Source organism: Grampus griseus (assembly GCF_964374135.1).
Source record: "Grampus griseus genome assembly, chromosome: 8".
Classification (NCBI taxonomy): Eukaryota; Metazoa; Chordata; class Mammalia; order Artiodactyla; family Delphinidae; genus Grampus; species Grampus griseus.
The window spans coordinates 45,750,868-45,777,896 of record NC_139002.1 but is presented as its reverse complement, the minus strand read 5'-3'; the positions used below and the strand labels follow the sequence as shown (position 1 = coordinate 45,777,896).

At 34.5% G+C, this 27,029-nt stretch overlaps 1 protein-coding gene across 1 annotated transcript in view; it reads left to right on the top strand.

Moving 5' to 3' along the window:
* The window catches only part of TMEM135 (transmembrane protein 135), a 240,207-nt gene that overhangs the window by 55,145 nt on the left and 158,033 nt on the right, over positions 1-27,029 (top strand). The window contains exon 4 of the mRNA XM_082661045.1: positions 595-628. Coding sequence (XP_082517171.1) covers positions 595-628 — 34 coding nt within the window. The remainder of the gene's footprint in view (positions 1-594; positions 629-27,029) is intronic.

Sequence of the window (27,029 nt, the reverse complement as noted above, 5' to 3'; positions counted from 1 at the left end):
GTAATGGCATCTAATGAACAGTTGCATTGTGTGTGAAACAAATAGAAGATCTGTTTTTTAAAAATAAATATGCATTTAGTTAAAATTGATATGGCCTTGACATTTTTGGCAAGATGAATTTGTTAGGATTCTTCCTTAAATTTAGAATTCTCTAGCATAAACATAGAATAATAGCAAATTGTACCTCTCTTCCTATTAAAAAATAATAAGGTATTAGTAGTTTTAAAAATTGAGATGTAATTGACATATAACATTATATTAGTTTCAGGTGAACAATATAATAATTAGATATTGGTGTATATTGCAAAATGATTATCACAGTAAGTCTAGTTAACAATTACTATGCAATAGTAATTTTAAAGAATTTTAATTAACGAGCATTAAACAGAATGTTTAATGACTGCAGATTAGAATGACTTGTAGAATCTATTTACAGCCAACTATTAGGGTACTGAAAACTTAGATCAGCATAATCTATCCCTTTTCCACAACTTCTGGTAATTGTTTTGGTAGATTTCTAAAAAAATGATAAAGTGATTATTAAGTCAAATTGATGGTTAGTCTCACGCTGTCTCTTCTTAAAATTATTTGCAGGAGAGGGCTGCTCACAATTTATATGGCCAACTTGGTGAGTAATTCTTTTTTTTTTTTGCTTTCAAGATTTTTCCATGTACTTTTAAACCTTTTTTTGTTTGTTTTTTTGAATCAAGTTCCCTTAAAAAAAAAAAAAGAAAGAAAACCTACTTAAATTTGAGAATATTTTCTGTCTCTGTTTTAAAGGATAGACTTAAATGTTTAAAATAGCTTTGATGCTCTCTGGTTTATTCCTGTCATATATGACTGAATTGCACTTACTTCAGGAGGAAGATGATTCACGGCCCTGTGTCCTTCATGACTCTTTTTTCCTTAAAGATTAGATCTTCATCTTTGATAGGGTATATATCTATATCTGTTTATGTCTCGCTATATATCTTTAACTTCATTTCATACTCTGCTTCTATTGCTAACTTCTTGTGGCAAAAAAGATTTAAGGATGAGCTTTTATGATGCACAGTTTTCTTGGAATCAGAATAGCATTCATTCTATCTAAATACTGAATATATTTAATACTATAATTAGCTAGGCTTCTAAATTTCTAAGTTTTCAGAATTGAAATTAATGTTGTCTAGTCTGATATTTACTGTAAATATATAATCAAGGTTATATGCTTTTCATTCATTGTCAAGTTCATATTTTAAAAACATATTTGTATTAAAACCTTTTAAAGTTGTTTAATGGAATTGATAGGCGACATTGAAAAATTCAACTATGGAAAGATGAATTAATTATGTGTTTACCTAAGGATAGGTTTTTGAATTTTGTAACAAGGGAATGTAGTTCAGGGTTGTATTCAGCAACTTATTTCAGTTTCAAAATGTTTAATTTTTGCTCTGTTCTTATCATGTGTCAGTTACTGTGCTATATGCTGGAAGGCAAGATGAAGACAGTTCTTGTACTTACAGAGTTTGCTGTCTAGTGGGAAAGTCACAATAGAAATAATGTTTGAAAAGGACTGGAAGATGAATTATAGGGTGCTGTGGAAACCATAATAGTAGCACCAAACTATGCTAGGTGCTGCTTTCCTTTCTGATTTTGTAAAAAACTTAAAAATATTACATCTGCATGCTAGAATAGATTTGAGTTTTAATGCATTTTTTTCTTTTAGTCATACACATGCTTTTCTATACTACCACATGGTGATACTTTAATACTGAAATACTATATGTATTTACACATTTATCTTAAATGCTAAGTAAATTTCGACAAACTTTTTTTGTGTTGCCTTGTTTAGATTGGAAATTCCTGGAGAGAAGATATTTGATTTCGATTAATATAATCAATGTTGGAAAATGCCCTAAAAATACTGTATTTTTTTTAAGATTAAACTTTTTATTTTGAAATAATCATAGGTTCATATGCAGTTGTAAGAAATAATAGAGAGATCTCATGTTACTCTCTACCCAGTTTCCCTTAATAGTATTATTTTACAAAACTGTAGTAGTATCAAAATTAGGATATTTACATTGATATTTACTGTAGTCAAGATAGAGAACATTTCCTTCACAGGGATCCTTCATGCTGCCCTTTTGTAACTACATTTACTTCCCTCTGACCCTTACCTCCCATTCCTCAACCTCTGGCAACCATTAATTTATTCTTTATTTCTGTAATTTTTTAAATTCTATAATCATTTCAAGAATGATGTATAAATAGAATTATATAGTACATACTATTTGTCATTAGCTGTTTTCACTCAACGTAATTCTCTGGAGATTCAAGTTGTTCGGTATATCAGTAGTTCATTCCTTTTTATTGCTGAGTAGTATATCATGGTATGGCTGTACTAGTTTATTTAACTATTCACCCATTGAAGAACATCTGGCTTGTTTCCAGTTTTTGGCTGTTACAAATAAAGCCGCCATAGATGTTCATGTACAGGTTTTTGTGTGAACATGAGTTTTTATTTCTCTGGGATAAATGCCCAGAAGTGTAGGTGCCAGGTTGTATGGTAGTTGAATGTTTAGTTTTTAAAGAAACTGATAAACTGTTTTCCAGAGTGGCTGTACTATGTTGTTTTGATAGTGTTCCCAATTTAGAATAAACCTTTGAATCTCTCGATCTTTCTAAATGGGAAACTTTTTGTGTTAACTTAACATTAACATTTGTCTGTTAAGTAGATTTGTATTTTTTATGTCCAGATTAATAAATGTCAGTATTAGGCAAGTTTTTCAGAAAGTGCAAAATACGAATTGGTCTTTTATCTTTTGTCAGCCAGGGTCTGTAATTTAAAAGTTTAGTGAGATCAAAGGCTTTTACACATGGATTTTTTACATGGATTTTTGACTATGTCCAAAGGAAATGAATTTGTACATGATACATTCTGGATACTAATGATAGACTTAGTATCTTCATCATCCCTGCCTCTGAATAGAGCCTTTTATTTATACTATTGCTGTATAACTATTACTTAACTAAGAGGGTGGTTAGTGCAGAATAGGTAAGAAATACTTTCAGAGACTGAGTTTAACCTTAAGAAATAACTTTGTTCTGTAACTCTATTATGTTGCTCACTAGACTAAGTTGAGATTGTTGGATTATTTTAACATCAACGACAAAATTTCTAAATGTTGGGAGGTTTTATTTTAAGAAAATTATACATTTTATTTAGGTATGTGTTTCTGATTTGGAAAGTAGAGAAAAACATGAAGAAGAAAGTAAAAATCATCTGTAGCTTTACTGTGTAGTAATTACTAACATTTTAGTGTTTATTTCTTTATTCCCTTCCCTTTCCTCCAGTGTACCTATATAAATACACAAACATAGATGCACATTCACATTACACATTATATACCTGTTTAAAAAAAAATTGGGGGCATACTGTTTTGTGACTTTTGTTACTATGCCATATAGTTTTGATTGCTTATGATATTAAATAATCATTTTTTGAGGGTGTAATCCTACCTTTTCACATACTTCTTGGTTATATTTTCATTATATTGGGTTGATTTTATACATATACACATATATACAGTCCTACTCAAAATGTTGGGTGACAGTAAAATACTCTTTAGTTAGTAATAATATCATTTTGTTAGTTTTGGCTGTGACAGTTACCCACTCCTTATTTTGGTCAGGAAATTTCAAAGGCACTGCTATGCCTTTGAGTGAATACCTGATAGAAAAATATGCAAAACTGGTTTCGTATTACCTTTATCATCTTTGTCTTTATTTTTATCAATGAACACTTATTGAGTGCAGAGCACTTTGTTATGTATTTGGACACAAATATAGCCATTATTCTGTCCTTGAAATTAATTTAGTTGAGGGAATAAGGTATATCTAGATTTGGGTTTAAAATGAATAGGTAATAAATAGTCCAAGATAGTATATTCATGTCAAATATATGATTAGACAGTACAGTCTTTAGAACTGTAGAAAAGGGAGTTATCTTTGGGCTGGGGAAATCAGAGAAGATTTTATGAATTACGTGGGACCTGAACCTTGAAGAAAGGAGAGGAATTGGAGGTAGCTCCATCTTAGAGATGTGTCACTGGTGATCACAGGACAAAATTGTTGCCTTTCCAAGGATTGCCAAGTTGAGGCCAAGGTTTAGGAACAAAAAAAAAGAATAAGCAACATTTGCTGAGTATCTACTCTGTTAGGCACTGTTGGTGAAATTGGGGTTACCAAAATAAACAAGGTATAGTCCCTGCTTCTGAGGACCCTATATTTTACTGAGGGAGAGAGAGATGTAAGCCTTATCTCTGTTTTTTTAGCATTGATAGTTGTCTCAAAACAGAAAACAGGACAGTGTTTATACTATGTAGTTGTGAATATATGCTCTGTTTATGTTAGTGTTGTAGGGGGCAGGTAGAGAGCTACATACTCTAAATAAGGGACATCTCTATTAATGCTTTTGTTATTATAAGATCTTCCCTTGGGCTACTCTTATTACTCATGATATATATCAGGAAGCCCTGGTAAGTCTCAGTTATTAGACTTAAGTAATTTATAGCCTTAGCTATAAATGTCATAAATTATAATTAAACTAGCAGTTTTAAAGACTACAAAGTCTTACAATTTAATATAATTTAATTAATACCCATGTGAAAATGTCATTGATTTCTTGTTCTATGTTAGCAAATTTTAGAAAGAAAAGTGTACAATTTTAAAAATTGTATAATTTTTTAAGATTTTTAGCATTGTTAGATAATTAGTTATTAAAGGGCAAAATGTATAAAAGGTACACAGAAAAGGTATGAAATAAAGAATTAAATATTTTCTCTAGCATTTGCCCAAGATATGGCTAGAAGATGATGGAAGTGTTTTCCTGGGGCTAATATGCCAGAGCCAATTACCCACAAGAACATAAGCTGCTAGCATTCAACTTTGCCACAGTATGATTTAAAGGAGAATAAATAAAAGTTTGCATTTACATGATTTCCCTTTATTTCGTTGGTTGTAACAATGACTGAGGATTCCAGTTTTTCAAAATTTATCATTTGCTGCTAATAGTTATTTAGGATGTGCTGTCAAGTTCTAGTTCATTTCTGTTTCATTTAATTATAACTTATGACATTAAAAAATCTTTCTATGTTAACTCCCTTTGAAAACTTCTCTCTGCAGTTTGCTTTATGCCACCAAGCATTCAACAATGCATGCATTATTAAATTGTAAACATATACCTACAGGCTTGTCTCTAGCATTTGTTTTTTAATTTTGGACATGCAGTGTCTTTGATTAAAACATCTGTATTTGATTTTTCAAACATAAGGTTTGAAAATGTTGATTCATAAGTTTTCTTGTAAGACCACTTCAATTTAATTAGATCCAGCAGGTATTGATTATACATCAGCTATGCTAGGCACATGAAGATACAAAAGAAATACAAAACGGATTGTAAGCTGGTTGGAGAAACTTGACAGATGAACTCGAAAAATAATAAACTGAAAGTATTAAATTCAAAAAACGATTATAAATACTGTCTCTTAAATTGCTCCCCTAAGCCTTCCTTTTGCAGCAAATGACATCAACCATCCATCCAGTTGCTCAGGCCAGAAACTTAGGAGTTTTAACTCTTTTCTTCACCTTATACTCGGTCCAATCCATTGTAAAATGTTATTCTACTTCAAAAATATACTCTGGATCTTACAGTGACTCATTTACCTACACAGTTATAACCAGAATCTGAGCCCTAACACCTCTTGCCTGAGCTGTCTGAATAGCCTGAATGGTTTACATCCTCCCACTCCTGTCGTCTTATATAGTATGTTTTCCACATAGCGGTCAGAGTCATTGGGAATACAAATTAGAGCTTATTGGTCTTCTGCTTAAAGTTCAGAAAAACCGTCCCGTCCCACTTCTCACTGCACCCTGGATACAATTAAATGCCTCACAAGGCTGCTACCTCTCTGACTTCATCTACTTTCTTCTCATTCTTTACACTGGATTTCTTTTTGTCTGTAGGCTACTTGAAGCTTATTAGTCCTTTACAGCCTTACCACTTGCTTTTTGTTTGTTTGTTTTTTTGCTTGGAAATCTTTTCCCCTAGGTTTTTCTTGGCTAGTATCTTCTCCTTATATGGTTCTTAACCCATTGTTACATCCTGAGAGAGGCCTTCCTTTCCTATTGTAGTTAAAGCAGCTTCACCTCACCTCTCTAACTCGTAATCTTTTTCATGGCACATATAAGTAAATTAAATTCTAAATTTTAAAATTAAATTTTCTTATTTGTTGTCATTCTTCCCTCACTGTATATAAGCTGCTTAAGGGCAAGAATTCTTGCTTATTCACTGACATCCCTAGTACCTACAAACAGTGTTTAGAATCATATGCTCAATGAATAATTTTTGAATGAATGGAGATTGAAAGCAAGTACTCTAGAAAATGGGAAAGATGAGAGAGAATGACCCTTCTCTTCTAAGTTGGTGAACATAATACCTGTGCTTCTTCTTTCCCCACCCCCTTCCATTAGCCTTGAGACCCAAGTTCTTTAAGCCAACCAAATGACCTTGTTTTCCCAAAGGAAGGTAAACAAAAGTGGATCTTTCCTCAGCTGAGTTCCTGAGCTAGTAGATTCTTTTGCTGGATGCTTTTTTTTTTTAAAACAAGTACCAGAATTAGGGATGCTATTCCTCTCTCTGTTATTACTCTGTTTCTTTGTGTCACATTGAGGAATGTGCTTCTCGTACCCAATATAACATTGGGCAATGTTGAGCTCTTATCTTCATTTGGTAGAAGCTGAGATACTTTGTTATCCAAGGTGAATAGATTCTTGAAAGTTGTCATGGCCCACTTGATCACAAAGGTAGACACAGAGCATGAAAAGGGGAATTATTAGAGACTCCCTCTTATTTTCTTTTACTGGAAAATTTAATACTGCGTTTTGAAGATCTGTCCATATTGTATTTACTTTGAACTTGACAGCATGTTTTCGAGACCTATGTGTGTTGCTTTATATCCTTCCACTGCATTGCTCTGACTGCTGCATAGTGTGCCAGAATATCCGTCCCCTATATATACCTTATAATAGCTTTATTGAGATATAAATCACATACAATAAAGTTTACCCCTTTGGAATTTACATTCCAGTGGTTTTTAGTACATTCACAGAGTTGTGCAACCATTACCACCATCTAGTTCATCTACTACATTTTACTTGTTCATTCTTCCAGTGATGGATTTCCAGATTGCTTCCAGCTCCTCAATATCACAATCAATATGGTGATAGTCATCTTTATACATGACTATTTTGTGAATTTCTCTGGATGTGCATGAATAAAGCTAAGAAGATGGAGTTTTAGATACGATACTTTCTGGCAAAAGGACAGAATGGCTCAGAACTTGAGAAAATATCATTATTCTAGTAGTTTATTTGGAGGTAGATTTACTGGTACTTCAGGAAATAATTTTGTCTTGTGCTTCTTTGTCCTGTGTTTCTTTTTCAGTGATTTGATTACTCATCCTAAGGATTTTAGGGTTGGAGGCTGACTTTGAAGCTAGTAGGTACTAAGTGACTTGAAGGACCACTACAGGGTCAATTAGGCCAAAGGAAAAAAGGGTGCAAATTTTCTTTAGGCATGAGTTTTTATCATAACTACTCTTTATACAGCTTTATTTTCTATTTACCTTGTGAAGATAATATCAAAATATGTCAAAAAATTGAAAGAGGCAAATGTAAATCATTAAAAAAAAAAGCAGATGTGAGGAAGCAGAATTTTACAAAGGAATATAAATGAAAGAGACAAAGGAAGGCAGTGTGTAAGAGAAGAGAATGCAAAATAAAAAACAAATCATATAATAAACATTTGGCTTTTGTTGACACCTGAAGGGTGATGGGGCTCCTCTACTGCTGGGTGCACGTGGTCTGTACTAACACCCCTGGTGGGGGGTAGGGGAGCCCAGGCCTAGTTTCAGCTGGTTGGGATGAAGGTCCCAGCTCTCTCCTTGGTCTTCCCTGACTCCTCCCCATTGGGGGTGTTCAGGTGCCTTGTTACAGCCTTGTGAGGGTGGACGTCTAGGCTGTCCACTTGGCCATTGTGACAGGGGTTGGGCCACAGTTTTTTCTCAGGTGTTTGGCTGGAGTCGAATGATTATTGTCTGTTTTCATAGGCTGCCCTTTGCCTGGTCCTTTAGGAAGACAGAGAAGGTTTTTATTTGTGCCTAGTAGCATTTCTGTCTTGCAGGTTTTGTTAACTCTAAGACTGGGATATTCAAGGCAGAGAGAAAATCTAGGTACTTACCACCATGTCATTCTTTGGATCACAAGGTCTCTAGATGGTCTGCTGCCTTCTTTCTACCTTTCAGCCTTTAAATATTTGTTTTATATATATAGTGTCCAGGGTTTTTGTAATTAATGGGAGGAATAGGGAAAATATGTATACCTGATCTTCACAGAAGTGGAAGTCCTTCACATATAATTTTTGTATATTAGTCAGAAATAATCAAGTACACAAGGGAACAAGGCACCAAGATCAAGATCTGACAGAAACAATAAACAATAGAAGCAGACCTACAGAGACTTCGTGTGTTGGAATTATCTGGAAGTGTAAAAACAAGTGTGTTTAAATGTTTAATGTAATTGACAACTTCTGATTCAGGCCAAATTAGAATAACGGGGAACAGATTTACTCTTCTGCCCGAAACAACAAAAATCCAGACAAAATAAATGAAACAACAGTTTTCAAGACATTGTACGTTAATCAGTGAAGGACTGTGATCCATGAAAGATTAGAAGCTAGTGAGATGAGCCCTGTGTTTGCTTGGCTTACTACCTGGAGAGCATTTCTGGGCCATGGAGCAGGGTTGTTGAACTGAGGCAGAGCCTGGCTATATCCCAGAGTTGACAAGGCATAGCTAGGAGTCCAAGGAGACCAGAGTTTGCATGTAGTGGAGGAGAAAGGTAGAGAACTCCAGAGGGATACAGAGGGTCCCAATGAGTACTCAACTCAGTTTTGATAAGTGAATGCATGAGAAGCTACCTGAGGCTGGGGAAAGAACCAGAAAAACCCATTAGAGGGAAAAATCCTCTGAGCTCATGCAGGGCTAGGAATAGTTGCTGTTCCTACCACTTAGAGTAGAAAATTTCATAATTCACAGGGCATTGGGAAGACTGCTTAGAAGGATTTTACCTCAATATGGGGCACGAGTTAGTCCTACACTAAACACTGCTCTGGCCCCAAATTGGAAAAAAAAGAAAAAAAAAGAAAAAAAACAGCAAGGCCTGAAAGGATCTGAGTCCCAAAACAAACCTAATCTAAACAAAATTTATGGGAGTACAAAAATATACAGCACCCAACAAGGTAAAATTTATAATGTCTGTCATACAATAAAATATTACTAGGCATGAAAAGGGTCAGGAAATATGACCCATAATGATGAGAAAAACCAATCATTTGAAATCAACGCAGAAGTGATACCTGTGATAGAATTAGTAGACAGAGACATCAAAACAATAATATTTATGGTATTTCATATATTCAGGAAGCTAGGGGAAATATTGAACATGTTTAATAGAGATATGGAAGATATTTTAAAACACCCAAAGTTAACTTTTAGAGATGAAAGCTATAATATATGAGTGAAAAATACACAGGATAGGATTGATGGCATGTCAGGCCTTGCAGAAGAAAAGATTAGTGAACCCAAAGGCATAGTAATAGAAACTATCAATGAAACATCAAGGGAAAATAAAAAATATGAAGAGAATATTGGTGATCTAATAGGACAACTTGAATTGGCCCAATATGCATACAATTGGAGTCTAAAAGTGAGAGAGAGTGAGAGGGAGGGTCAGGAAAAGCATCTGGAGAAATAATGACTCAAAATGTCCCAAACTTGATGAAAGCTCTAAACACTGTCATCCAAGAACATAAACAAACCTCAAGCACAAGGAACATGATGGAAATTAATCATATAATAGTCAATTAAACCAATGAGAAAGAGAAAATCTTAAAAGCAGCGAGAGAAAAATTTCATACATATGATTAGAGATTAATGACGACAGCAAATTTATCATTGGGAACAATACATATCAGAAGACAGTTAAGCAGCATCTTTAAAGTACTGAAAAAAAAAACCTGTCAATGTAGAATTGTATACCCGGCAAAATATCTTCAGAAAACAAAAGCAAAGTAAAGACTTTTTCAGATATACAAAAACTAAAAGAATTCATCACCAGCAGACCTGTACTAGAGGAAATGTTAAAGTTTGTCAAGAAGTTTTCAGGGAAATAATAGTAGTTGGAAATCTAGGTCTATGCAAAGAAATGAAGAGCACTGGAAATGGTAACTATCTGCATAGATATAAAAGATACTTTTCTTATATATCCCCCTGTAAAAGTGTAATTGACTGGGCTTCCCTGGTGGTGCAGTGGTTGAGAGTACGCCTGCCGATGCAGGGGACGCGGGTTCGTGCCCCGGTCCGGGAGGATCCCACATGCCGCGGAGCGGCTGGGCCCATGAGCCATGGCCGCTGGGCCTGCGTGTCCGGAGCCTGTGCTCCGCGATGGTAGAGGCCACAACAGTGAGAGGCCCGCGTACCGCAAAAACAAAAACAAAAAGCAAACAAATGAAAAAAGTGTAATTGACTGTAAAAATAATAGCAGTGTAGCTTGTGAGGGTTATAACATATGTAAAAGTAAAGTGTTTAACAACAATAATACAGAGTTCAAGAGGGAAGAAATGGAAGTGTAATGTCAGATTTTTATACTATATGGGACATTGTGTAAATCACTTGAAGGTAGACTGATAATTTTAAGATGTGTATTGTAAACCTCAGATCAACTCAACTATATGTAATCTACAAGAAACCCCTTTAAAAGTAAAGGGACAAATAAATTTAAAGTAAAACAGATTAAAAGTAAAAGGTTTGACAAAAGGTATATTATGCTCACTCTAATTAGAAGTAAGCTGGAGTGGTTATATTAACATTGGACATAGTAGATTTCAGAGCAGAGCATATTACCGGAGAAAAAGAGGGTAATTTCATAACAGTAAAGGAGTAAATGAATTAAGAGGACATAATATTTCTAAATGTTTATGCATCTAATAACAGAGCTTCAAAATAAATAAAGCAAAAACTGACAGAACTGCAATGAGAAATACACAAATTCACAATTACACTTGGAGATTACAGCATCCTTCTCTCAATACTTGATATAGAATGTAAAAAGAAGATCATTAAGGATACAGAAGCCTTGAATAACACTATTAACTAACTTGACATCATTGACCTTTACAGAGTATTCTACACAACAGTATGGAGTGAAAATTATTTTCAAGTGTCATCAAAATTTACCATATTCTGGGCTACAAAACAAGTCTCAAAGGATTCAGGTCATATCATACAATTTATTGTTTGGCTTCAGTGGAATTAAATTAGAACCAAAAGGTATCTGGAAAATCCCCCAATATTTGAAAACTCATGTACTTCAGAAGATATCAAAAGTGAAGCTAGAAAGTGTTTTGAACTGAATGAAAAGCAAACATAACATATCAAAATTTGTGAGATATATTTACTGCCTACTTAGAAGGACATTTATAGCATGAAATACCTGTTTAGAAAAATAAAGAAAGGTCTTAAGTCAATGACTTCAGCTTCCAATTAAGAAACTAGAAAAAGAAAAGCAGTTAAACCCAAAGTAAGAGGAAGTAAAGAAATAATAAATATTGGAGTGGAAATAGGTGAAAAAAATATTAAAACCAAAGAAAAAAATCAACATACCCTAAGCTAGTTCTTTGAGAAAATGAATAAAATTAATAAACCTCTAAGCCAGACAGATGAGGAAGAAAAAAGATACAAATTACCAATATCAGGAATGAGAGAGGTGATATCATTATAGATTATACAGGTAGTAAAAGTACGGTAATGTGGTATTTCGAACAAGTTTATGTCCATATATTTGCCAACTTAGGTGAAATGGTTATATTTTTTAGAAGATACAAACCACCAAAACTCACTCAAGAAGAAATATGTAACCTGATCAGCCCTGTATTTACTAAAGAAATTGGATTCATAATTAAAAACCTTTTCCTAAAGAAAATTCCATGCCTTGGTAGCTTCACTGGTGAGTTTTAATAAATATTTAAAGAAGAAGTAATTCTAGTTCTACTTATTCCACTCAAACTGTATCAGAAAGTTAAAGAGAAGCGATCACTTCCGTATTCATTCTCTGAGGCCAGCAGAATTTTGATACCAAAACAAGACAAAGACATTACAAGAAAAGGAAACTACAAACTCAGAATCCTTCATGAATTTAGATATAATATTCTTAACAAAATTTTAGCAGATCAGTCCAATATCATATTAAAAGAATATCATGACCTAGTGAGGTTTAGCCGAGGAATTCAAGTTTAGCTTAACATTCAGAAGTCAATTAATGTAATTGACTTATTAACAGATTAAAAACAAAACCATCTCAATAGAGTCAGAATAAACTTTTGATAAAATTCAATATTCATTTCTCATTAAAATCCTCGTAAAACTAGATCAGTGGTTTTCAGTCAGGAGGAGTGATTTTGTACCCCAGGAGTGATTGATATTGGCAATGTATGGAGATATTCTTGATTCTCATGACTGGGTGAGTACTATGGCACTCATCAGTTTGAATCCTGGTTTACTACTTACTACCTTCTGTCTCAGTTTCCTCATCTGTCAAATGAAATAATTAGTATATTATTTTTTTGGTGATTTTTATGAAGATTAATTAATGTGGTCCAAGAGGAATAAGAAGCCCTTAAACCTAATATTTCTTTACTGTGATAATCATTCTAATAAATAAGTAACTTAAAGAAATATTTGATTGCACATAGAGCTCTATTTTTGACTGCTTTTTAAGATGTGTGTGTGTGTGTGTGTGTGTTATGATAAAATGGGTAACTAATTACAGATACATTTTAAAATTACAGACATTGTTCCAAACAGGAAATAATATCTGGGTTATTAGCATTGCATAGTCTTCTTTTGTTTGTTTGATTTTTATTTTATTTATTTATTTATTTTTTATTATATTTTATTTTTGGCTGTGTTGGGTTTTCATTGCTGTGTGCGGGCTTTCTCTAGTTGTGGCAGGTGGGGGCTACTCTTCATTGGGGTGCGTGGGCTTCTCATTGTGGTGGGTTCTCTTGTTACGGAGCACAGGCTCTAGGCGCGCAGGCTTCAGGAGTTGTGGCACATGGGCTTAGTTGCTCCGCGGCATGTGAGATCTTCCTGGACCAGGGCTCGAACCCGTGTGCCCTGCACTGGCAGCAGATTCTTAACCATTGCGCCACCAGGGAAGTCATTTTCCCTGCATAGTCATTTTCATAATGTGTGATTAGTTTCCCAAAATGCTTGCCTGAAAGCTGATGTGAAGATAGGTTCTGGGACCTGGACCTGCCATAGATGCCTTATTTACTTGAATCTAGGTATTCACTTTGCTAGTTCTGTATTCTTTTACTAAATCTATACTATGCAAATCATTGTTAATGAAGTCTGGAACCATAGCTGTCCTTAACATGGCTATTGAGTGTATACAGATCAGTGCTGGGAAGTGGCACTCCCAGCAAGGAAGAAAGAAGAAATGCTGAATTAATTTTTTCCCTTCTCTCTGTTCTCCTTAGATAAGCCAAGAAATATTTGTTGAGGGTGTATATATTTTTTGGTCATGAATTTAAAAGGGAATAATGAATGCAGTGTAATTTTTTTAAACCTTTCAGATATTTCATATATGGGTTTACAGTATTTTTTTTTTTTTTCTTAAAGAAGCTCTTCAGAGTCTGGGATTTTGTCTTCTATGTCTGTCTTTATAATTTCCTGCAGGAATAACCAGAATGCTTTGTATTTAATGAATAATACCTGCATAGTGTCATGTTTATTGCTTTAATAAATGCTTTTCCCATACTTTTTGCATTTAACATACTGAAACCACCCTGTTAAATAGGCATGATGGCTTTTATTATACCATTTATATATTATGAAAACAGAGTTTGGAAGGATACGTGACTTCTGATCTCATATTGATGATATATGATAAGGTAATATTGAAAACTCAGGTTTTAGCTGGGTTTAGTGCTTTTTCTAGGCTACTGTATCCTACCTAAATGTTGTTGGTTGGTGACATTTAAGAACCTAGACTTTTAAAATGGGTATTAAAAACAATCCTTAAATGTGGCAACAGTTGCAGTACAGAGCATGATTGTTTTCATTTATGGTCTTTTAATTAAGGTTAAATCTGGAGGTCTGGAGTGTAATGGCAGTATTTAAAAAAATTTAGCACTGCTGTGACAGCTTTAGACAGTAGCATGGGACATTAACTCAATACACTTCTGTGTTAAATCATTTTATGTCACTTTGTCAAGAGGTGAGCATTAATTGTATTTCTAGGAATTAAATTATTCAAGTGTGTTGCATTTTAAAATCAAAGGAAAAATAAATTACTTAGTTCAGTGGTCTCCAACCATTTTCCCCCACGGATTGGTTTCATGGAAGACAGTTTTTCCACAGAAGGGGGTGCTGGTTCAGGCGGTAATGCAAGTGATGGGGAGCGATGGGGAGCGGTAGATGAAGCTTTGCTCTCTCACCCACCGCTCACATCCTGCGTCCGTGGCCCGGGGATTGGGGACCCCTGATTTAGTTTATATTCATTTAGCCAACAATTTAAGTCCTGAAAAAAAATTCTTTTACTGCTTTACTAAATTTTGTAGCTCCTTGGTCATCTAACAGTATTCCACTGGGTTTTTATGATTTTCATATGTTTTTTGCATTTTCATATCCAAAAGTATGATCTAATGTAATATTTGGTAGTTTTTAAAAACAGAAGCAAAGAACTATGACTTTTTTTTTTTTTTTTTTTGCGGTACGCGGGCCTCTCACTGTTGTGGCCTCTCCCGTTGCGGAGCACAGGCTCCGGACTCGCAGGCTCAGCGGCCATGGCTCACAGGCCCAGCTGCTCCACGGCCTGTGGGATCTTCCCGGACCGGGGCACGAACCCGTGTCCCCTGCATCGGCAGGTGGACTCTCAACCACTGTGCCACCAGGGAAGCCCAGAACTATGACTTTTATAGTGTGGCATTTATCATGCATGTACCTATTGTGAGATACAAATTTAATTAGAAGGCTAAATATCATCTTTTAATCATCTATATAAAATTATTAAAATGCTTAAGTCATTCTTAAAGAAAATGTAAATGTAAGGGGTAAAAATGCATTTACTAATTAAGGGTTTAAATACCTTAATTTTAAAATAATGGATTATATGTTAAATTTTTTGGCAGAAAAGATGTAGATTTTGCATCATTTGTGAAAATATATGACTGAATGGCATGGGATAAAAGGGGTCCATGATTGTTTTTTCTACCAGTAAATCTTGTACCATTTAGTGGTACTTCTTAGCAACTTTCGTAAACGTAACATGAGCTTATTAAACTAACAGTTAATTGTATTGCTTGTCAGAAATGATACATTGTTTGAGAAATTACGTTTAGATGTATCCTACAATGTATGTATTCTGGTATTTTTTGCACTCTGGCCTAAGATACACTGTAATTGGTTCAATAAATTGAGCAGTACAATGAAGAAATTTAAGATATATAGATGGGTTTAATGTGTAGGAGAAAAGTGCCTCATTTGGAATATGTCTCTAAGGCATGCCCTTCACACCTCTAATAACAATTAGCAAAGCAGAGGATGAAAAGTCTTGGCCCAACTTGTAGATGCCATTTGGTGAAAGACAGTGAACTTTGTTATTTTCATTTTGCTGAAAAAGTTACAGGAGGCAGGTAAGGGCTACTTTTACTAAAACTTGATCTTGTATTTGTGAATTATTTAAGGAAAAATAGAAATGAAAAAGGAAAAAAATGTAAAGGAAAGAAAAAGACATTTATTCTAAAATGTACTTTGACCACACGGACCTGAATCTTTCAGGTCTGGCATTTATTATTTTACCTCTGCAGTTATTTTGTTGTTGTTGTTAGGTGGTTAATACGAATAGAAGTTTAATAAAGATATTTAAAAGATTTAGCTCTATTCTGTAAAATCGGCACTTGTGACAGGATCTGATTTATTGTAGCTGTTAGTGTTAAGTTGACTTTCTGTCCCTGGAACTATGGCAGCAACCTGGTACAGGTTAAGAGACAGAAAACATGGAAGAGTAGAAAGCAAACTGGTATGGAATCTGGAGACTTAAACCCTGGGATCAGTGGTTTCACCAGTTAGTGTTCATGCCATTTGAATCTGTGGCCCCTGATTATTAATCTGGGAACCCTGAGATCTTTTCAGGATTACTTCAGTACTTTGCTTTTGTCATTAAGAAAGACTTTCCAGCCACTGCTCCTTACTTACTGGTTGTATGATGATCTTGGTCAAACCATTTTACTTCTACCTCCATTTTCCCAGCTGTGAAATTGGGATCATAATAGCTACTACCTCACAGAGTAATAATGTGAAAATTAAATAAGATAATATGTATAAAAGACTTACTAGTGAGTAGGAAGATCTCAATAATGTTTGCTTTTATTATTGTTTTTGTCATTGTTGTTGTGACTGTGACTTTGATCATGTTTGTGAAGTCTTCACAGTATGGAAAAATGTTATCTGTGTTTCTAGGAAAAATGTTATCTGTGTTTCCATGGAAAAATGTTATCTGTGTTTGTATATCTGAAAGTATACAAGTTGGAAAACTTGTATACTATGAAGGCAGCAAGTTTCCTTAAGTTTAGAACAAAATATTTATAGTTTGATCTGGTCTTGTAGCATCCTGGTAGAGAATTCAACTAAATTTAGGTATCTAAAAAGAATTCATTTAACTCGTTTCCCCCAGGGTCTATAAAGTAATGATTAGATAAAGAAGAGTTGATGTTCTGTTTTTATGTTGTTTTAGTAGTTTTGAATTAGAAAATATAGTCATTGATAATACTGTATGATAAATTATACTTACTGTCTTTCCTTCAGGCTGCTCAAAACATTTTAGAAATGTAACTAAACATTTTATAGGCACTTTTAATTATCTCTCTTTTACTGAGGTGAAACATGGAAGGTATAAGAGTTGAGAATATTTGTCTTATCTGAGGGATTTGGAAGTGCTAAAATATTTCTGCTCCCTGGGGAAATGTTTCTTTTATGCTATGGATATTACAAAAAAAAAATCTTAATTTGTCGTGAAATTATCAGGTAAATAAGATAGAGGTTATCTGCTTGTGTGCAAGAAAACAAAGAAAACGTGAACTTGTTTGCCTTGTCACTGAATTTGTTTTCGATGTCACTGTGCGACACTGAAGTCAGATTATAGACTGATCAGAGACATTGATTATTCGGTTAGTCTGCATCTGAAATACAGGTTGCAATACAGAGACAGTGTCACCTGATAACAAGTTATCTATTAGAAAGAGAAAGAAAACACTCAATTGTGTCCTAGGTGGTGGACTGGGCACAGTCATTTACTACTTATGCCCTTCCCTCCTTTCTCTCAAATTTTAATGAATGGTAGTAAACATTTGCAAAAAGGAAGAAGTCTTAAAAAATGTTGCAATAGACTTAGAGATTTTAATGAATTTCTGGAAACTGGAATTCTAATCCTAATAACTAAAATCCTAACAACTAAAAGTCCAAGGAGGAATAAACTACAGTCTGGCACTCACAGGTGAATGCTACAGGAGAGGTTGGAAACATTCTTCACTGTAGAAGTCTGGAGAGACTGCAAACTGGGAGCTTGAAAATGTGCAGGAATCAGCAGGAGTGTATCTGGAACAGTGGAGTCATTTCCCCAAAATAGAGCGCTTGATTCACGGTAACTTTATCCAGGAGTAAAATTTATTAAAGGACTTTGAGCATTTGGGAAGCTCTCATTCTTGGCTAGTTTATTTGCTCAATATTCACTCTGTTCAAATGAAGTATGCCAGTCAGTATTCCTAGTTTATGTATATAATGTGACAGTTGGCTTCCCATTCAGAGAAGGACAGTGTTGGGCAAACAACCCCAGAACTGCTGCTGCAGTGGACATTTCTGGTGTGTGTGCATCCTCCTAGTTTTTCATTCATAAACATGAGTATACAACAAGTTTCACCAGGCATTTCGAGAAAATGAACAGCACAAAATAGATCATACCGAACAAGCATTCAATTTGGGAGAAAACAGAATTTAGCAGTGGGAGCAAGCCTGAAAAAAAAATGTCTTCAGAGAACTTTGAGAAAATATAGTAGTCACAAAATAAGAATAGATTTCTTTGTAAAAGAAGCAGTTAGAGAAATAAGTTATTCTTAGAAGTAAAACATGTGATTGATTTAAAAACTCATAAAAATGAAAGGCTGAAAGATGAAATAGGTTCTTGTGTAGAAAATAGAGCAAAAGCTATAGATGGAAAACACTCAAAGATAAATTGAGAGATGTGGTGGGCTGTTCTAGAAAGAGAAAATAAGATGGGAGAGTGGCAGGTAGGTCTCTCTAAGGGCATTAAAGGAACATAGATCTTACTGACCATGTGTCGGACTCTACCAGGAAGCCTGCTTAGAAGCTGCTGGAATGCCTTGCCTGCGGATTTCCCAGTTGACCCATGGGCATCCTTAGCGTTCTGTGCCCCTCACCCACACATGCCCCCACACTGTAGTTGGCTCCTTATGCCTGTTCCTGATGGTGGTGAGAATGAACCTTTGCAGATGGCTGCTAAGCGTGCAGAGAAGGCCAGCCTGACTCTGTGGGTCCGGGAGAAACCACAAACGTAAACATTCAGCACAACCTTAGGGAAAACGTAAGGAGGTTGGCTCTGCAGGAATGAGAGAAGGCATTCAAGCTTAAGAATTCTTTCATAAGAAGGAACGAGAAGAGTAGAGCAGTCATATCCATAGAAGAGGTTTGTGAAAGCCTCCGAATCCCTAATAGGGCTGACAGAAGGTGTTTCTCTCCTGAAGCAAGTCAGTAACGAATGGAGGAGGTGACTGCTTTTTCAAATGTGAGGACAGTAAAGCAAACTTCAAGGAACATGAAAAATCAAGGAAACGTGACACCACCAAAGGAACCATTTGCCACTAACGAACCCCCCAAAGTGAAGACCTGCAATTTGCCAGACAAAAAATTCAAAATAAGTGTTGTAAGGAAGTTCAGTGAGCTATAAGAAAGCACAGAAAGACAGTTCCGTGAAATCAGGAAAACCATACATGGCCAAAATGAGAAACTTAACAGAGAGAGAGAAATTATAAAAAAGATCCAAACAGAAATTCTGGAGTTGAAGAGTCAGGGAATGCAATGAAAATTGCAGTAGAGCTCATCAGCACTGGATTGGACTAAGCAGAAGGAAGAATCTGTGAAATGGAAGAAGAAAGGACCTTTGAAATCAAGTCAGAGTAGAACAAAGAAAAACAAATGAAAAAGAGTAAAGAAAGTCTATGTGAAAAATGGGATACCATTAAAAGAGACAATCTATGCATTATTGGAGTGCCAGAAGGAGAAAAGAAAGAGAAAGCAGCAGAAAGCTTATTTGGAGAAATAATGGATGAGAACTTCCCAAATATGGGGAGAGATTTGGAAATCCAACTTCATGAAGCTAATAGGTCCCCAAACAAATTTAACTTAAGGAGATCTTCTCTGAGACGTATTATGATACAGTTGTTGAAAATCAAAGATACAAAGAAAATGTTAAAAGCAACAAGAGAAAAAAAAATTCCTACGTGCAAAGGAAACCCCATAAGGCTGTCAACAAATTTCTTAGCAAAAACCTTGCAAGCCAGGAGAGAGTGGGATGATATATTCCAAGTGCTGAAAGAAAAAAAGAAAAAAACAAAAAAACCCTGCCAACCAAGAATACTTTCCCTGGCACTTGTCCTTCAGAAATGAAAGTGAGATGAAGAATTTCCAAAACACACAAAACTTGGGACTTCCCTTGTTGTCCAGTGGTTAAGAATCTGCCTTCCAGTGCCAGGGTCATGGGTTCTATCCCTGGTCGGGGAACTAAGATCCCACGTGCCACAGGACAACTAAGCCTGCGTGCCACAACTACTGAGCCCGTGTGCCTCAACTAGACAACCCACATGCCACAAAATACAGAGCCCACGTGCTCTGGAGCCCGCACGCCAGAACTACAGAGCCCACACACTCTGGAGCCCACGTGCCACAACTAGAGAGCCCATGCGCCACAACTAGAGAGAAGCCCACACACTGCAATGAAAAATCCTGCATGCAGCAACAAAGATCCTGCATGCCGCAACTAAGACCCAACACAGCCAAAAATAAAATTAAAAAAAAAAAAAAAAAGAAACGAAAAAACCCCCTCAAAATACAAAACTTGAGAGTTAATCACCACTAGACCTGTCTTACAAGAATTGAGGGCAGGACTTCTTCAAGCTGAGAAGAAAGGACACTAATTAGTAACATGAGAACATATGAAAATATATAACCAAACGGTAAAGGTAAGTATACAGTCAAATACTAGTACTGTAATATGGTGTTATGTTAACAATCTAACTTTGTTATAAAGGTTAAAGGACAAAAGTATTAAAAATAGTTATAGCTACAAAAATTTGTTAATGTATGCACAATATAAAAAGATGTAAATTTTGTTACCAAAACCCATAAAATACGTGGGGACTAAAATGGCAGTTTTTTTTGTATGTGATTGAAGTTAAGTTGTTAACAAGTGTACAGTGTACAATAGACTGTTATATCTATAAAATATTTTATGTAAGCCTCATGGTAACCATAAAGCAAAAACCTACAGTTGACACACAGAAGATAAAGAGAAGGGAATCAAGGCAAAACAGTACAAAAAATCATTAATTCAGAAAGGAATACAGCAAGAGAAGAACAGAGGAACAGGGAACTATAAAACAGCCAGAAAATAATAAGATGGCATTAGTAAGTCCTTACTTATCAATAATTAGTTTAAGTGTAACTGTAATAAATAATCAAAAGACATGGGTAAAAAATCAAGACTCAACTATATGCTGCTTACAAGAGACTCTAGCTTTAAGGACACATATAGGCTCAAAGTGAAGGGATGGAAAAGATGTCCTGTGCAAATGGTAGCCAAAAAAGAGTATGAGTAGCTATACTTAAATCAGACAAAATGGATGTTAGTCAAAAGCTGTAAGAGGAGACAAAGAAGGTTCTTCTGTAATGTTAAAGGAGTCAGTTCATCAAGAGAGTAAATACATATGCACCCATCATTGGAGCACATAATATGTTAAGAAGAAACCAGCAGACTGAAGGGAGAAATAGACAACAGTACAACAATGACAGGGGACTTAAGTATGCCACTTCAACAATGGATAGACCAGGCAGCAAATCAGTAAGGAAACGTTGGACTATAGATGAAATGGACACAACACTATAGACAAAATGTGTTTGACAGATATTTTCAGAACATTCCATCCAACAGCAGCAGAAAAGATATTCTTCTCAAGAGCACATGGAACATTCCCTGGGATAGACCATATGTTAGGTCACAAAACAAACCTTGGACGCTTTTCCAAGGAAGATATACAGATGACCAACAGGTACATGAAATGATGCTCAGTCTGTCTAATCATCAGGGAACTGCAAGTCAAAACCACAGTTAGATATCACCTCACACCTTTTAGAATTGCCATTATCAAAAAGACCAGAGATAACAAATGTTGACAGTGATGTGGAGAAAAGGGAACCCTTGTCACTGCTGGTGAGAATGAAAATTGGTAGCAACTATGAAAAACAGTATGGATGTTCCTCAAAAATTAAAAGTAGAACTGCCATGTGATCTAGCAATTGTAATTCTGGGTATAGAGCTGAAGGAAATGAAATCACTATCTTAAAGAGATAACCTGCATTTCCATGTTCATTGTAGCATTATTGGCAATAGCATAGCAAGATATTTAAAGAACCTATGTGTCTCTTGATGAATGAATGGATAAAGAAAATGTGGTGTGTGTGTGTGTATGTATGTGTGTATGTATGTATGTATGTATGTATGATTCAGCCATAAAAGAGAAGGAAATATGCTATTTGGAACAACTAGGTTGGATATTGAAGGCATTATGCTAAGTGAAATAAGTGAGAGAAAGGTAAATACTGTTTGAACTCACTTATATGTGAAAAAGCAAACATTTATAGAAACAGAGTAGAATGGTGGTTGCCATGGGCTGGGAGGGTGGGGGAAATGGGGAGATGCTGGTCAGTGGATACAAACTTCCAGATGAATAAGTTGAATATAAGATGAATAAGTTCTGAGGATTTAATTTATAGCATTGTGACTATAGTTAACAATATTGTATTATATACTTTAAAGTTGCTAAGATAGTAGATATTAAATGTTCTCACCATAAAAATAAAGGTAATATTCCATTGTATATAAAAAAATAAAAAATAAATAAATAAAGATAAATAAAGGTAATTACGTTAGGTGATGGAGGTGTTAACTAACCTTATTGTGGTAATCATTTTGCATTATATATATGTATATGAAATCATCACATTGTATGCCTTAAACTTACACAAGTTTCAAGTATATTTCAATTAGACAGCAATAAAGCTGGACAAAAAATATACAAGCATATTATATAGATTTCTGGTGATAACTCAGCTGAATAACTAAAATCATAAATAGTTAAAGTTGTGGGTGGCCAGTTGAACTTGGACTTGAAATATTCACTTTTATTTTATATCGTCTGACTTTGTTTTTCTCTTCCTTTTCTTTACTACTATTACTATTTTTTTTTAATTTTATTTATTATTATTATTTTACCCAGATGTATTATGGGTTGGAGTTCTAATTATCAAGATCACTGCTGTTCAGGGAGATCAGCTCAGTGCTTTGTGACCACCTAGAGGGGTGGGATAGGGAGGGTGGGAGGGAGGGAGATGCAAGAGGGAAGAGATATGGGCACATATGTATATGTATAACTGATTCACTTTGTTATAAAGCAGAAACTAACACACCATTGTAAAGCAATTATACTCCAATAAAGATGTTAGGAAAAAAAAAAAAAGATCACTGCTGTTGGGATATATAGAATAGCCAGAATTAGTATAACACAAAATATTCACTAGTCCTTACTCAAACCAGTTTTTAGGTTAGCATTGTCATCGTCCTTGTCAGTCTGTTGTTGACATTTGACAATTCAGTGCAAGTTCAATACAGATCATTGGGGAATGAAATTGCAGGTCTTGTAGAAGATACAGCATTTCATGAAGCCCCTAAAAGTTAGTATTTATGAACAAATTTAATCACTGGGAAGTGTGGACCTGGCAGTTAACAGCTGAAGAAACATTTTGAAATTTAGCTTTATTTTCAAGTTAAAACATTTCCTCACTATTTACTCTGAAAGTTTAGTCCTTGTTTTAAGTCAACCAGAATTCTCTTTGTGGGTTTTTTTTTTTTTGGTTTTAATTATTCTTAGATAATGTGGACCTTCTGAAGTCCTTTTAAAAATTCTTATTTAATTAAGGGAAAAAAAACTACTTAGAATGTGGCTTACAAGCCCAAGTATAGAAAATAAAATCAACATTCTTCTGCCAGTCAGTATGTTAGTCCACAGGGCTGAGATTGCTTTTTAAAGTTTCCTCCAAGTGTCAGTGAGTTGTAGTTTGTACCGACAAGGTAAAATTTTATTGGTGGGAATGTAGGGCTTTCTCTAAGCTATTCACTGAGCTGTTTATGTTTGAATCATGGACTACAATGTAACACTTAAGCTGTTTTAAAATGTGTTACAGACAACTGTGAATAAGAAGAGCAAAAGAAACAATACTGATGCTGATTGCAAACTGAGGGACATATCTATACAGTATATGGAAGTAATTGTGCAGATTAGTCAACCAAGGATGCAGTACTTGTAATGGCACATTACTTTTACAACAGAGGCTTTGGCAGATGAGTTAGTCATACAAATAGCTAGAAAAATGGAAGTCTAGAATAGACCACTGACCATAGTCCAGTATATTCATGCATAGTCACTTTTATTCGTTATCCTTGAACTCAAACAGAAGAAGAAGTTTGGAGGAACACTGAAGGTTGAGCTTGATAAGAGAAACCCTGGAAATTAATTTATAAAAAATGGTGACTGATTAGGCACTTAATGATATAAATTGTATTGTAGCTTTAAAAATGTATTAAAGAAACTTATTTGCTTTTTAAAAGAGATTTTTATAAGCCATATCTTTCTATACTGCCCATTATTTTGTTTAAAAAAATCATTAATGATGCTCAAGGTCTGTGACATTTTAGTACCATCTTATTTATTAATAAGTTACTTATTAACCTATATTCGAGATTATTTTAGTTTATAGGTGTTTTTCTCTACATTGGAAATGTCTTTAATGACGTTAAAGATTTCTGTCTCCATATTTCAAGTTGAATATTTTTTAAGGTAAAATAAAGTGATTTTATTCATCTTGAGAGCTATGGTTTATCCCTACCTTACCTCTTGTCAGTCTTTCTTTTTTTTGGTAAACACTTTTATAGTCACCTTCACTTTTTTCCTTATGCAATGGAACTATATTTACATTGAGTTTACTACCTTTGATGTCTGTAAATTGTGTAAGCTTAGCTGGCATTGACTTTTCTATTAATTTTTTACATCCAGCTGATATTAGGTAGAAATACTTTAAATTTAGAAATATTCATTCTTTTTGCCACGCTACGTGGCTTGCAGGATCTTAGTTCCCCGACGAGGGATTGAAACCGGGCCACGGCAGTGAAAGCAGTAGAGTTCTAACCACTGGACTGCCAGCAAACTCCCAGAAATATTCACTCTTAAATAGATGATGCAGCCTTTTTGGGAGTGCTGTTTATAAGAGAAGTTTTCTTATAACTTCAAAATTTTCCTTTCAAAACAAAAGAAAGTTTTATGCACACAGCAATTTTAGTTTAGTGTCACAAATGAAAATGAAAAAGAGCAAAGCCTGTAATATTTAAATTAATTATTGGGCTAGTTATTTTTGAATCTCAGTCTAAGAAGATCTTTGGGAAACTTGTAGCATAGTCTTAGAAATCCATTAAACATTAAATTGATTTATGTAGAATTTGGTTTATTTAATGCATTGGCAAAATAAAACAAAAATATCAGTCTATTGTTTACTTTTCATTTTTCTAAGAATATAGGTTAACTTTAGTTACTTTAGCAAATCTGAAGATTAAAAACAGGTTTATAAAATCACTTTTCAGTTTTCACTTTTGAAGAAAATCAGACCAATTAAGATTCATTCTGTTTTAAGATTAGTCAAGTTTCATATTGTTTTATAATTTTCACCCCTCCACCAATTACATATACATACATATATACGTATATATGTGTGTATATATATGACTGTAGCTGTTAATTGGTGTGCTACAGCTTCGTGTATTGACATAGTTTGCAATGTAAAATTCCATATTTTCTACATCTAGAATCAACAGAATTCTTCTGGGTAATTGTTAGCCTTTATAAACATACTTTTATTGTGCTTAAAGTCAGAAAACAGTGACATTGAAAGCCTATGCTTTTCTAACATATGGCTTCAATTTGCATTTTAATCAGAGTATGGAAGTCATTACTCTGACATCTGAAACTGAGTTAGCAATAAAAAATTATCACTCACAGGACAGCAGACACAATTTATTTTGTGTTTATTACTGGGTGGCCTTCTACAAACTTTCCTGAACTTAACTGATTCTAGATAGTAGAAAATTGCAATTAAGTTGTGACATTTATTTTGGATGCGTTTAAGTTGAACTATCTCAATAGGATTGGTATAATTGGTATCTGTTAACATTTATATCATGTGTTCAAACATAGCATATATATTCATATGTACATACATAAATGTGTAGAGAAAGGATTATTTGAAAATGCTTGATGGCTTAATTATCGTTAATATCTCTAAACGGAAATGTTGATGAAAAAAGAATTTTAGGTTTTATTCTAAATATTTTGAGTCTTATAGTGGGTTGTATTATTGCTATAATAATTTTTAACAGGAGGTGAAATTTCATTAATTTTCAAATTTTATTTAAACTAAAATATGCAATCACAATTGTTTAAAGCACTGTTCAGTAAATTATTAAAACAAATTAACTTGTAATGAAGAAAATACTTAAATGTACACTGTTCTATGATTTAGAACTTTATTTGTTGTCTTAAATTTATGAAATGATTTTAATTTATGTAGTCAGCAAATACATTTTTCTTCTTCACATGCTCCATACATTGAGCTAAGTGCTGGGGAAAACAATACGGAATAAAACATGGTTCTTGTCCTTGAGAAACTCAAGGTTTAATGAAGCCTAAGTACCAGTAAATAGATATATTACAATATGATATGGTACATATTATTTTAACGATGTGGAGGAAAGAACAGTTTGCAGGGAAATGTAAGGGAAGGTTTTACTGAGGAGGCTGCATGTGAAGGATAAGTACAGACTTTTCCAGATAGGTAAACAAGGCAAAGGTAATTCTCCAGATAGGTAAACAAGGCAGAGAGGGAGCATTATGTGCAAAAATATGGAGTCCTGAGTCCTGGCATAGTTAGTCATCCTTGTTGATTTATTCATTCTTTATTCAACTTATACTTATTGTGCACCTATGTGCTTGTGTTGAGTGCTGTGTATATCATATCATATCACATCATATCATATCATACTGAACCTGACAGACATGCTTCTATCATAAAATTCAGTTTAGTGTGGCAGAATAAGCAAGTAATTAAAATCATAATGGGTGTTACAAAGAGGGAAACCTAGGGTGTTATAGGTGTATGTAACAAAGTTAAATATAGGAGAAGCTTCTGGAATATTGAGGAGTGGTATGAAATGGGACTGGATGGGGGTTTGGGTCTTATTGTGAAGGATGTTATATACTGAGTGTAGGAATTTAAATAATATCTTATTAAAAAATTAACTACAGTTGTTCCATAGCATGATCAAAATTTGCATTTTAGGACAATGATAATGAAAGTACTCTTAAGGATGGATTATAGTAGGGATAGATTTATAATGTGGCCAGTTGGGAGATTTTTATAATCTTTAGTCAATAGACAGTTTTAATTGCTTAGAATTGGCATTTAGACTGGGAAGAG